Genomic DNA, 13,416 nt, shown 5'->3' with positions numbered 1-13,416 from the left:
GTGAAATTAGCGTTTCATTTTGTTACAGGTGGTGTTTTGCAGAAATAATTTATACCATTACATTTAACTTCAGGAATATTTATTTACTCTTTCTGAAAGCTAATGTTGGATGTATGGTGCATTAGAATGTAAGGTTTTATTTTATTATTATTATTGTTTCAGATGGAAAAGGAGCAGCAACAGGACACAGAAAATGTCCCTACTCATTCTCCTTCACTGCCTCCCAAGATTATTCTGAAGAGAGACCAACCACTAGCTTACACAGCAACAGAGGATACATTTAAAGACACAGCCAACCTTGTTAAAGAGGACTCTGTGGTGTAACTAGGTAACTCATTTAGGGAAAATTAGACACATCCATTTGCACATATATTTTTTATAAACAGAAGAGTAAGGTTCACATTCAAATGCTTTATAAAAATATATACATCTCTTAGCCAATGGCTGGAGATGTACGTTGAAACTATGCCTTGTTTTTTTGACAAATGCCAATTTCTATTTTTATGAACAATTATTGTGATGTACTATATGTATATCTTTGCACTGAAGCTGTCTGAAAGTAATGTTATAAATATATTGTACATTTGTAAATTTTTCTGAGATTATCTTGTTCAGTGATGTTGCTAGTAGAAATTTGTATGGAATCCGTCATATATTTAGGGCTAAATTAATTGTATAAATGCTTAAAACTAAAAAAAAAGAAAAAAAAAAGATAACCAAACAAGGCAAATAAAGGAACATTACTGATTTACAGGGTCTTTAGAGTGTACCTTTAATAACAGCACCTTTTAAAAAATTCTACTGGTGCTCTGGGCATCTTTGCCACCTATTTGATATAGTACTGTATATAAAAATGGGTATGTCTTCCTGTTGTGTTAAACAAAAGATGAAAGAGTTAATGCAGCATTATTATGCTGAGTACTTACCTGTGCAAAATGTTGTTCTTACAATATTTTAATTGCCTGACGTAATTTCCTCTCGGTCTATAAGACACATACTTTCCCTGTAGGTTCCAATTAACACCATTCCATTAATAGTGTTCCTATGAAGACTGGATATATTTAGATTTTAGTGCCACAACTACTTAATGAGCTTTTCTCTTGCTCATCAATGGAATACCTCTGTTCTTGTCTGGAGTCTCTGGAACTATGTACTCTTTGTACTATGAAGTAGCTAGGTTTCTCTAACAGCTTATTTCCAAACAGCAAAATATGAAAGATATTGGTTCAGTTCAGAATTCCTTCAGGTTTTTTTTTAATGTGAAAATTTAATTTTATTGACTATTTATTTCCTGAGGTGGATATTAATAGAAAGGGAAACAATTTCTACAAATGCAGTCTTTGTAGTTATCTGGCTGTTCCTCTAACCTTCCATCAGAATATATTGTTGATCTTTTTAGCTCTTCTATTAATTAGCCAAGATAGTTTCCACAACATGAGCCATTTGAGAAAACTCCGATTACAGGACCATGTTCTTCAGTATTCCTGGCTAGCTACTCATACAAAATTCCTGAATTTATAATGATTGAGACTTTTGCTACTTGATTGTTTTATATCTAAATTCTCAAAATATATACTATTTCTAATTAGAATGCTTGTAATTACATTGTAACATACTTTGATTAGAAAAGACAACTGGAAAATGATGCTGCTGAATAAGTCTAATAAACATATTATTTTATCACATTCCTATTCCATAATTTGTGTCGAGGCTCTATGTACTTTTTTCAGTTGTGGAGACTTCCATGCACTCTGAGCTGAAAACAACAATGCTTTAGATAAAGTCAAATAACAATAGTGTTTACTGCTTTACACAACTTTTTAAAATTCTTCCTGTAAGATGATGTGTTGATACTGACATTGTATCTCTCTAAGTGTGAAAGCTGCCCTGTTTCACACATTCAGTAAACTGGCCCTTGAAACAGGAAACTCTTACTTTTGAGAGGCTGACAATCAAGATAGTATGGACATAAGTGATTAAAACTTTATTTCAGTTATGTTTCATATTTGATGTCAGAATCTGATGCTTTGATTTTTTTTTTTTTCTTTAAGCACATTATGTGTTTTTAAAGGAGTTTTTTCCTGAGTGCATTAATGTAGAAAACTCCTTGGAGTCTGCAACACAGCATACACATCTGTAAGGCTTTCTTTGAGATGCAAGGCGCTGTTCTTAAGGAAAGAATTCACAGGGTTTTAAAGGGAGAAGGCCGGGCTGACCCTTCCAAAAGACTTGCCTGCAGTTGCATACCACGAGAAAAAGTAGTGTCTGTTTTGGGAATAGTCTTTGTCAACTCAAAGATTTGGAACCAGTGTTGGTGAAAACTGCTAATATGTGAGCCATATATCAGAAATAATTTTTTTTTCCCTGTAATAATTTTAACTTTTCAGATACGGAAGAAAACAGTTCCTGGGTTACTCTGTAGTTAGGTAGTATGTAGGTTTGTTTGTTCAGCATATCTGATGGTGAAGGATTCCTAGGCTTCAACTGGGACTCCTCCTCTCAGCGGCATAGCTACTGAATACCCTTCTGATTATCTACTCTTCTTCAGCATACCCTTCTGATTATGTAAAATTTAAGTTTTGGTACTTTGTACAACAGAAGTTTTAGATTATACTCATAACTTTATTTTTCACTTGTATTCTTTTCCCCTTATCAGGACAGCCCCTGCTTGAATTCTTAAATTTTGGACTCTTTCTGTTTCAAAGAAAGCTGATTTTTAGAGATTTCAACAACTGTCTGTATTCTGCAACTATAGAACTGATAAATTATACCATTAATATTTTCATGTACATTCTCTTTAGAGCTGCCTGGCCAGATAGAAAGATTTCTCTCTCTGCAGGTATTTATTGTGAAATGAAGTAAAATAAATTTATTCTTGAAGCCGTTTGCTAGAGAATAGAGAATGAAATACTTGAAGTTTACTAGCACTTTTGACATACTGTCCTTTTTTTGCCCATTGCAAACACACACACATGCCCTCTCACACATAGTAATAAAACTTCTTTTCTTATGTTTGGAGTTCTGACCTGCACATAGTGTTTTTTTAAGCTTAATTGAATTGCACATTAATGATTAATCACCAACACAGCACTTCAGCAAATAACCTTTACCCCTTCCATTTTAATATCTCTAGGAGCACCAATTTCTGAGCCTCTGGCCAACAGCTTAAGAGATAGAAATAGTGTACAAAAGGCACAGTAACATCAGCTAACGTTTTGCCATTCTGAACATGCTCTGTACAACTGAAAGAATTTGCTATAGCCTACACTAATTACCTATTTCATCCATAAGTGAAATAATAATAATTTTAACTCGCAAAACACACTGAGGATTAAAGAAATACAAATGCATATTATTTTTGTATTTTCCCTATAAACTATACTAATATTAGGAAGACAGTTAAAGTATGCATTTCAATACTCTGTTTGCATAGAACAGTGAAGTTTTGATTTTCCCTAGAATTGCATATCTGTAAAATTCCTTGTGGTTTTTTTCCTGTGGAATTGAATAATCAAGTGGTCAAATACTATAATTGTAATTTCTGGAATATGCTGCAATAGCTGGACATCATTATTATTTGACTTCATGTCTTGTGTGAATAGTATTAACTAGCTTTGTAGCTGAAAATTTTAGGAATGCAGATCCTGTAGAGGTATAATTTCTGAGCAACAGCCTTCAAAAACATGCTGGATTTACAAGCCTACCTGCGAACTCAGAATTTCAGGTAAGGTGGGGTGAGGGATGGAGAAAGTGTCTTCTGAAAAGAATTTTAGCAGTCTAGTAACTGGTAAAGAAGAGGATATCTAGTTTCGGTAGAATAAATATTTATTTCTGCACAGCTGATACTGTGTTAATACTAGACATTCATTAGAACTCCATGAACTGGTCTCTTGCTCTCTGCTGGAGCTGGAAATGTAATAAGCAACAGCATATCAGACAGCCAGCTTGGGGCATAGGAGAGAAACAGCCAGAAGAACTTTGCATCCCATCCAGCTCTGTATCGTGTCCTGGGGTATTTTGCTATCAGGGCATGTTCCATGCATTTTATGACATTAGAAATATCATAGTCACACAGTCTTTTCACTGATGATCTTTGGGCTTTTATATCTGTAAACAAAAAAATAATCCTGAAAGCATTTATATGCATCATCTTTGCGAGAGTGTTCTTTATATTCAAAGGTTTTGGCTACAGCTTCAGGCTTGCTTTAAACTACTGTCTCGAGTGCTGAGAGCAGTACAGCTACAGCAAAGCAGAGACAATAAAGGCTACAAAACACCCAGAAGTCCAATAAACAAAAACTTCCCTGGCCCATACTGTGAGCCAGATGTTCCATACAGTTCTGTGTCACAAGGCACTAACTTTTCAGATACCAATAAGCAATAAATGTAGCATGTGGCCATAGCAGCTCATTCCCACTGGGCATCCTACCTTTAAGTTTTGAGGGACAAGGAAAGGTAGCATGACCTCGTATCTCACCAGTCTCATGTGTGAACTAATATCTCTGGGCTCATCTAACATACACATAGTAAAGAATGATCCTCAGTGATGGTCCTTAATGAGCATTAATGATGTTGAGTAAATGTTCACAGAATCACAGATGGTTGAAGTTGAAAGGGACCTCTGGCATCAAGCGCCACTACTTAAGCTGGGTCACTCAGACCAGGCTGCCTGGGACATGTCCAGATGGTTTTGAATATCTCCAAAGAGGGGGACTCCACAGCTGCTCTGGGCAACCTGTGCTACTCCTCAGTCACCCTCACACTGAAATGTTCAGCAGGAACATCCTGTTTTTCAGTGTATGCCCTTTGCCTTGAGTCCGATCCCTGGACAACACTAAAAAGGGCTTAGTTCTGTTGTCTTTACAGCTTCAATTCAGGTATTTATATATGTTGATAATATCCCCCCTGAGCTTTCATACAATCCTTTTTCTACTTACATTCAACTAAGTATTTTTCTCCATAGGAGTCCCGGATCTCAGGAGTCAGTCTGTTCCAAAGTTTGAAGAGGTATTTCTCAATGATATCTGAATTAACTTCTTCTGCCTTAAAGAAACCATGCTCAAGAATGCTTACTTTCACTCCAAAATGCCGCATTTCTATCCTAGAAGAAAAAGACCCAATAATCTCCCTGACCCTCCAATAATGGCACAACTATGAATCATAAGTTGAAAATCTCTCACATTAATATTTGAGAATTTAATTATTATCTTAATACATTAGAATTATTCTGAAAGGTTCAAATTAGATTCATAGCAGTGTACTTGTTCTGTAAAAGCAGAGCAGACAACTGAGGGAAAAAAGCAGTGTCAAGTGTGTTCACAATTCTCTGTGTTGTTTATGTTAGACTCTTGCAAAGGGTGTAACAGTTGGTGCATCTTAGTCATGTAATATCATACTAAAGTTTCTGACAATTTCATATACTGTTGCATCATTTTAGTTCACAGCAACAGCAGATTATTAAAGTGTCTGAAAAAAATGTAAAAGTGAAAAAAAAATTAATTGGATTAGAACTTTATCCTATGGCTAAATGGCTATGGTTAAATGATTAAATGTTAATGCAATAAAGGTTAGTGGGCTTCCTCATACTGTAGTTCCCTCTATGTAATTTCGGGTTGCAGTGCAACTCCTTTGGGGTGAAAATGGCATCTTTGTCTTGCTGGGCAGCTCAAGAGACTGAGGAAGCCATGTTCTGCAGTGTGTAAAGGAATGGACCACATGTACATTAGCCATTAGTTTCTATTTCTTTGGGATATATGGTTTCTTTAAATAAGTAATGGTTTGAAACCATCTTTCCTAGTCGTTCTGACTCATGAAGACTTGACTTTCTGGGCTGGGCCTTAGCTTTCTAGAAGCAGTGCAGTACAACTCTTTCAGCAAAGGGTGTTCTGCTTAATTTTCTGAAGTTACAATTACCTTTGGTAGCGTGGCTGCTGTCTGGAATTGCTCGGCTCAGATTGTTGTGGAGAATAAGAGCAAAATATACAGGCAAGTATAACTTGCCCAAGAAACTGGATGTCTGACCAGGCTATATTGTTGATTTACTTTCAGGCATGCACTGGATTCACACACCTGAAATCTGCACACTAACAACTTGTCTGGGACATGAAAATTTTCCAAGTGCAGCTCCTTGCTGGGTTTGTCCATAGTACTGGAGACCGAAATCTTAAAAAAGCGACCAGTCCTCTTATTTTCCTTTTCCCCTTTAGGCAAGATTTCCACAGAGGAATCAAAATGGGCAAACATACAGTCACCCTTCCTCAGCATGTCTGGAGTCTGTTCTTGGATTCACGCATGTGTTTCTGGCTACTTACCGTAAGGTGTCAGAGAAAGCTTCCATGCCCCATTTGGACAGACTGTAGCCACCCCCTACAAAAGCCATGAGACCTTTGGAATTAATTAGATTGACAACTCTTCCCTCAGCTTTTTTCAGAAGTGGCAGAAGCTTGAGTGTGATTTCAATCAATCCCAGCAGACTAACATCCAGGACTGAATGGAAGTCTTCAATCCTTAGCCAGTCGGAGGGTCCTACAGGTGCTGTTCCTTCAGCATTGCTCACCAAGCCAAAAAGCCCTAAGAGGAATGGAAATCCATTTATTTCAGTATGTGCCAATATGTTACCCTGGAGTATCATGTGTGCATTGGGAACCAAGCACACAGTCTGCAAAAACTTCAGTGAGATGAATACAGTTATCTGGGGTTTGCTTGGATGGTCTACTTTGTACACCTATTAGAATTTCCTGTAGAGCATGGGTAAAATGTTAAAGGAAAACTATTTTGTTTGGAGATGTGGGCCAGCATGCTGGACTTTATCCAGATCCGCTCAGGTACGTAGGCTCCTAATATGTGTTTGTATTCTTGTGAAAATCAAATGGTCTGCGTAGAAGTGGAGAGACTGATTGTTCTGGTTTGGGGTCTAAAGGTCTGAACCAAATGTGTAGAATTAGTCAATGCTTCTAAAGATACTAGCTTAGCCTTGTGTATTGATAATACTGCTTTACTACCTTTATAAATTACTCGAGGAACTTTAGATAAATAGTGACGTTTCCTAGAGTTTGCTGAGGACAGCCTGTACCTGAGGGGCCGAAAGTCCAGCACTCAGCCTCCATAAAGAGTCTTACATACTGAGGTGAAAGCATTAGCAGTGGCTATCCTGGCTGAGAACGCGGGGCTTTCTACAAGCTGGGAGCAAGAGCCTGCTGGAGGAGGTAAGTGATAATAATTTTGTTAAACTTGCTCTCAATCTCTGCATTCAAGAATGGTCTGAAATACTCACGATAAGGCCAAAAGCCTATTACAAGCTTTGAGGAAAACGTCATATGGTAGAAGATACATGTTTTGCTGTTTTAAGTACTTAATTTATTAATAAGCCCATTGAATAGTTGGTATAACTGTGTGTTACAACTGGTAGTTACAGTGCTGTGATGCCCTTTGGTAGCCTTTAGTCTGAGCTATCAAAGCTGATCTTCTTAGCCTTTACCAAACCCATCCCTGATGTCTCATAGGTATCCAAGGGTAAGCTCCTCTTTTACAGGAGTGCTCAGAGGTGTATGATAGGGGTAGTGAGAGCTACCTCTGTTACAACTCCAACAAAACTGGCTGAAATTGCAAGTGTTTCACTGTTGCAGTATTTCACTGTTGCAGTCAGTGCAATTGTTGAGTACAATGCAAATGTCAGACTTATCCAGGCATGCAAAAAAACTCTTATCTTTACTAGAGGAGGACTGCAGAGGCTCTGAATTAACCATTTTTAATTGAGTGGGCTGAATTGTCAAGAAAATTTTCTGGTACCAGTTTGTACCTTCCTTCCACTGACATTCTTCAACTACACCAGAAGGAGTGTAAAAGACACACCTGGGAATGATCTGGTTTTAACAGACCGAGCAAATAGATTTTTAGGTATCCTCTTGGTGAAAGCAATGGGCAGCATTGCTGGAGAGAATATCTTTGAACTGAGAAATGACAGAACTGAGGAGTCAATGTGTTTCATCAGTGAGATTAAAAATGCCTCTGCAGTGAGTAGAGAGGCAAAAGAACTTTTAGCTAGACCAGATTTGGTTATATTGAATCATCTTTCTGAGAAGCTGCCTTGTCACTTACCCTTGCCAGCTGTCTGTTCAGTCACAAACACCACAGCCCTGGCAATGCTGTTGGAGTCTGCTAAGTTCAGCTTCTTCACTGTCTTCAGTGAGAGTGAAGAGCACCACTGTAGCTCTTGGCTTCCTTTTTCTGTGGCACATGCAGCAATGACACAAAATCCCTTTTTGTCAAGCCATTTAGCCAGTGAGTTTCCAAGTCCAGTGTCACAGCCTGTTATGAATACATGCTTTCCATTCAGGTTTCTCACTCTGTATCTGTCTCTGATGATCCAGTAAATGGTAAGAGAAAGTATGGAAGCCAAAACTGCTATGTGCAATGAGTCTGAAAGCGAGAGCTACAAGCAAATAAGTTAATGATGTAGAAGTGCAATGAAGCAAATGTGCTCAGTCAGCCCTCCAACTTTCTGAGACACAACTCCTGTTAGGGGCTTTGTTTCTGGCTGCAGCCCTTCCAGACCACTTTGTTAGAGGAGAGCAAGAATAGGAGCTTTGGCACAATGCAGTCGGGATCCATGAATAATGTGCGCGTTGACAAAACCTTCTGTATCTTTCTTCTTAATAGATTTTCCCTGCTTTCAAGCTTTGTTGACCAGACTTTCTAGTCAGCTCTGTCCTTTAAGGACATTTCAGACTGAAAGGAATGACCTTATCAGTTCTGAAAGGTTTTTTTTTTGTGAACATTGGTCATTATTTATGCTGATACCAGAGAGAGAAATTCCCCTGGGAAAAAGGATGATTCTCTTTGACCATTTTTATGATGCTACCCAGGCTGCTTTTCTTATCTGTAACACGGAAGCAGAGTGACCCCAGGAACAACTCAAGAGAAGTGTAAGCTGCAGTGGTGGATCTGATGACTAATTTGTTACGTGACTTGTGTGACAGTGAGTGATTTGCTCTCTGCCCCTTAGACAAAGTAGACTTTGGGGCAGTGCTTGAGTCTTCTGTCACTTGTTGCCTCTTTAGCAATGATACACAGCACAGCAGAATGTACCATATAGAAAGTGTGTTTGTATAAAGAAATGTGGAAATGCATGGAGATGTTGCCTTAAAAAAAAAAAAAAAGAGACACTGAGGAAACTCAATGTTTCCTAACCTTGATAACTGATTGCTAGTTTTGTATTTGTATTTTGGTTTTTACAAGAACTAAACCAAATTAATTCATTAAAGCCAATATTTATGGGACATCCAATAAGCACATTCCAGACATCCTGTTAGGAGAAATTTTGCACAGGTTCTAAGCAGTCACTGGGCTCTAGTTACCTACATATGTGTAGATGTGCAGACATCTCACCTTTAAAATGTGACATTTTTAAAGACTGTCTTCTCTGTAACATCATTTCTATCTCAAGACATGAATATTAAAGGAAGCCAAATGTATTAGGCCTGTTTGCTAGAGCCTGTCTGTTGTTCTTGTTCCTACTGAGTTCATGAACTGATTTGCATTTATTCTGATCCTTATTTTTGCTGTCACATCACCAAGTAGGTATGGAAAGAAATCTCAGAATCTGATAGTGAATGGATGTTGAACTCTCATTAAATAATTAAATCAGTCACAAAGCTAATAAAGCATAACAAGTGACATCATCCATTACCACTTAATAATATTTGAGTGCCTCAGTAGCCATCAATATGAATATCTGAGCTATTGACTAATGAGCTCTGATTTTAAACCATTAAGCAAATACATACAGGTAAGAGTTTTCTTCTCCTTCTACTGCAATTTACAGGAGGGTTTTCAGTGAAAGCCCTCCTGTAAAACTGCAGTAGAAGGAGAAGAAAACTGAAATCCCAGATTTTTTGGGATGTTTGCACTGCTTATTTTAGTGGCCCATCTCACTGTTTTTTTGAGGTTGATGCTATCAGCCCTCTAGCTCAGGTACTTTGATTAGACACTTGGCTTTCTTGCTGTGAATGTCCCTGTTAAATTTGACAAGGATTGCAGTGTTCCTGAATGTGTGCACATTGAAATCATCTTTGTAATTTTTCTCTGTGTTGGTGACATTTATTTTCTGAGAGGACTCAGAGAGTGCTCTGACAAAGTGCCACTACAACGATGTGAAAGCACTCAGGCTAATGAAGGCTTTCGTAATGTAAAGTCTGAAAACAGAAAGTTGTAGCCGCTGATCATGGATCCTCCCCGCCCCCCCTCCATTTGCAATGATGTGTCAGGCAATGACATTTCCTTTGACTGCCCATTTAGAATTTGGAGCAGTGCTAGACACACAAAGAGAGAGGACCTGCTGTCAGCACACTCTGGTAACCCCGTGCCACTAAATCGCAGCAAGGTATTTGGCAAGCTAGTGCAGTGATACATATACATAACTTTAGGACTCAAGTTTCCTTTTTTCCAATACAAAATTAAAAAAAAAAATTCAAGTTTTGGGCAAACAACCTAATTGAAAACAGGACTTGTAAATCACATCTTCCTTTCGTGGCTGTGCTGCAGGGAGGAAGCAGTGGGCAGTGAGCTTGCACTACTGGAAAGCAAGTTAAATTTGAAACTAGGCTCTGTAGATAAGTCCTGGAGTGTTGGGCCAGGATGCCAATCTGGCTTCTGTAAGGAAAATGCCAGGGATTGCTCTGGTAAGTGTTAGCCACTGAGCTTATGTAGCAGTAATTGGCACAGAAGCTCTGGAAGACAAAAGACTCTAGGGAAGACAGCTGAGAGAGCAGCACTGTGGAGCCTCCACTGCTCTTCTTTTCCCTGAGAGCCCTGGGCCAGTGTTACTAAGTCTGTATTTTCTAACTGCCTAGTTCTTGCCATGTGCTAGCACTCCTTCTCCAGTAACACAGTGACCTGAGCATCATGGTAGGTTTTGCTCTGCTGGAGCCTTCTGCCTTGTGTATTCTGCTAGATGGTGTCATTACTGGAAGGAACGTGGGGTCAGGACCAAGAGAAAAAGTCTCAGTTAAAGTTCTCTTACAAGAAAATCCTCTTATTCTGTGAATGTACAATGTTATCCAAAATATCTCTTGTTTGATAATTGTAAAGTTCTACAAAAGACAAAAAAATCCCATTTGGCTTCCAAGATCATATTGATTTTGAAATAGCTGCATGGAGTGGCAAACACTGCATTTCCAGAGAAAATGTCAGCATGATATTTCAAGGGTATTGATGTATCTTCATAAATATTGCATTTGGATTAATAATGTAGCCAGTAAATAACTAAAGGCAAATTCTGTTTTCCATCAAACTTTGATATTTGCCTGGCAAATTGAGAATTTGTGTGATAGAGCTTGGCCTCTCGTGCCTACACATGTGCCATTATAAAAGCAACTGATTTTAGAGAAAAGCAGTATGACTGCATTGAGAGCCCTCTAAGATCCCTAGATGACTGCAAAGTTCAGCATCCCTCTGCTGCTCTGCACCAAAGGAAACCAAAGCGCAAAGACCACATAATTGAAGGAGGGTGTTAATTTACTCCCACAGGAAGCTTGCTTATGCCAAAGAATTTCAGGCTGGGGTGATGTGTGGGGCCTGTGTGTGCTTTGGATTCCCTCACCCCCCGCTGTGCAGGCAGTGCAAAACTCCAGAAGTCAGTGCTGTGCAAGGCGTAGAATGACCTGCCAGGCATCCTGAGGAAGAACTGCCAGTGGGAAATTTAGGCCCTATGGTTCTTCAGAATGAGCACTGACACAGCACACAGTGGAAGATTTATATATATATCAGACAGCCCACTGAAAGATCATCCAACAGCTCTTCAGAGTCACCCTTCCATAGCTACAAACCTCTAGTTTTCAGTTTATTTATTGAACAAATTGGCAGGCACAAAACATCAGATCTCTTAGGTGAGCTGTTCCTGCACATGCAGAGCTTTGCATTTCCACTTCATGGAAAAGGAGTGCTTTTTGGTATGCTGTGGAAATATGTGATAATTTTGTTCAGTGGGAAACAAAAAATTTAGGATCTTTATTAATATTTTACCTGAAAAGAAATACACCTTCAAACTCTCCTACACAACATTTTGTAGGGAGATGAATGTAGTACAGTGAGTTTTCAGCTGATGAAAACTCTGTGAATTGTATCTTCTTTGTATGACTTGCACTTCACATTTTTACCACAGCATCATAAAAGCCCTAAGAAAACAAAACCATTTAAAACCTTAGGTCACCGACCCATTATTTGAAAATTGAAGTAGGGAAAGATTCCACAGATTGGGAAGAACATTTCTGAGTTAGCATTTTATTCAGACCCTATAGGTGCTAAGATAAGCAACAATTGTTAAAATTACTCTAGAAAGGAAGGGACTGCATATTCTCTTGTCTGTGCACTAGAAAACAAATGTTTAGCTCTCTTAGATATCCTGCAAATGCATATAATAGGTACTGCTCACTATAACAGTAGATGACAGTTCTACTCACATTCTGGGGAGACATCTGCAAGCTCAGTCTATACCTCCACGTGCTCATGAGTTGCCTTCACCAGTTATTTCCAGTGTCAGAACGTAGAAACAGCCCAATTTGCTCATAAACTTGTGCACCAAGACCTGCATGTTGGTTAAAAAAAAAAAATCTCATAAATTCTGTGTCTGGTGGTACTTTCCTAATCAGCACATCAGCAGGGCCCCTCTCCCTGCTATTGCTAATGACTTGTACTGTGATCTGTCTATTTTAGTGACGTACTTGGTATTAATCTTCTGGCTACGCTCTATGCCTGCCTCACCTACCTATGTTGTATAAGCATTGCTGGCTATATATAGGGATTTAAAGAGCCTGGGGGATGTCAAGGCTCATTAAGGAGAGCTAATCTACTGAGCTGAAAGGACTGATCTGTGCTTTGTCCTGAAATCTGCAGGAGTCCTTCTGTTGATTTAGTAGAGCTTGCTTCAGACCTCCCGCTTTTCTTTTGCATGTGAACGATGTTGTTATTGATGTGACTTAATCTCTTAAAATACCTCTTTATGCATGAAAACTGTCAGGGATTACATTATTTTTACTAGTATAGGGGCAGTTTTTTGATAGTAGGAACAAACCAATTTCAACATTCCTCAAATAAATGCTCAGGTACTACAAACTGTACAAACAGAATTTCTACAGTTTGAATAGGCACAGATGCTAACGTATGATTGCTGGGTATCTTGTTTGCTTAATCTTTGGTCCAGAATCTGGTGGGCATTTCTGATCCAGCTCTGAGTACTACTGCATAGACATGGCAGCAGAATTTCTTTTCCCTTCACTCACAGTGCTGTGTGGTGCCAGGTGCTGCAGTCAGCAAGGAGGCTTGGGCAAAGACCGTTCTCAACAGCAAAATGGATGAATAAGCTCTCTTGTGAAAATTGATTTGAAACTAACTGGATGAGTAGGAAATTAAAACAGAGGA

The 13,416-nt window shown here is 38.7% G+C and overlaps 3 protein-coding genes across 9 annotated transcripts in view; 2 read left to right on the top strand and 1 right to left on the bottom strand.

Moving 5' to 3' along the window:
- Window positions 1-854, top strand: part of LRP2 (LDL receptor related protein 2) — a 114,583-nt gene extending 113,729 nt beyond the window's left edge. For 6 of the 7 annotated variants that reach the window (XM_038143380.1, XM_038143377.1, XM_038143378.1 and 3 more), the window contains one exon: window positions 163-854. In XM_038143380.1, the coding sequence (XP_037999308.1) occupies window positions 163-324 (162 nt within the window). In that variant the 3' untranslated portion in view covers window positions 325-854. The remainder of the gene's footprint in view (window positions 1-162) is intronic. The other variant, XM_038143379.1, reaches the window with a different exon arrangement.
- A 981-nt stretch (window positions 855-1,835) lies between these two features.
- On the bottom strand, window positions 1,836-13,398 carry DHRS9 (dehydrogenase/reductase 9). The gene is made up of 5 exons (XM_038143385.1): window positions 12,459-13,398; window positions 8,098-8,431; window positions 6,312-6,570; window positions 4,938-5,101; window positions 1,836-4,107 (listed from the first exon to the last, which is right to left on the bottom strand). Exons 1-5 carry the CDS (start codon window positions 12,504-12,506, stop codon window positions 3,857-3,859), a joined length of 1,056 nt encoding a protein of 351 aa, XP_037999313.1. The 5' UTR covers window positions 12,507-13,398; the 3' UTR covers window positions 1,836-3,856.
- Window positions 6,631-13,416, top strand: part of ABCB11 (ATP binding cassette subfamily B member 11) — a 55,717-nt gene continuing 48,931 nt past the window's right edge. Inside the window, exon 1 of the mRNA XM_038143383.1 lies at window positions 6,631-6,824. The gene's annotated coding sequence lies outside the window, so the exon portion shown is untranslated. The remainder of the gene's footprint in view (window positions 6,825-13,416) is intronic.

The sequence above is a fragment of the Motacilla alba genome, chromosome 7 (assembly GCF_015832195.1).
Source record: "Motacilla alba alba isolate MOTALB_02 chromosome 7, Motacilla_alba_V1.0_pri, whole genome shotgun sequence".
NCBI lineage: Eukaryota > Metazoa > Chordata > Aves > Passeriformes > Motacillidae > Motacilla > Motacilla alba.
Note: the sequence above shows the minus strand (reverse complement) of the source record. Positions and strands in the feature narration are given on the sequence as shown.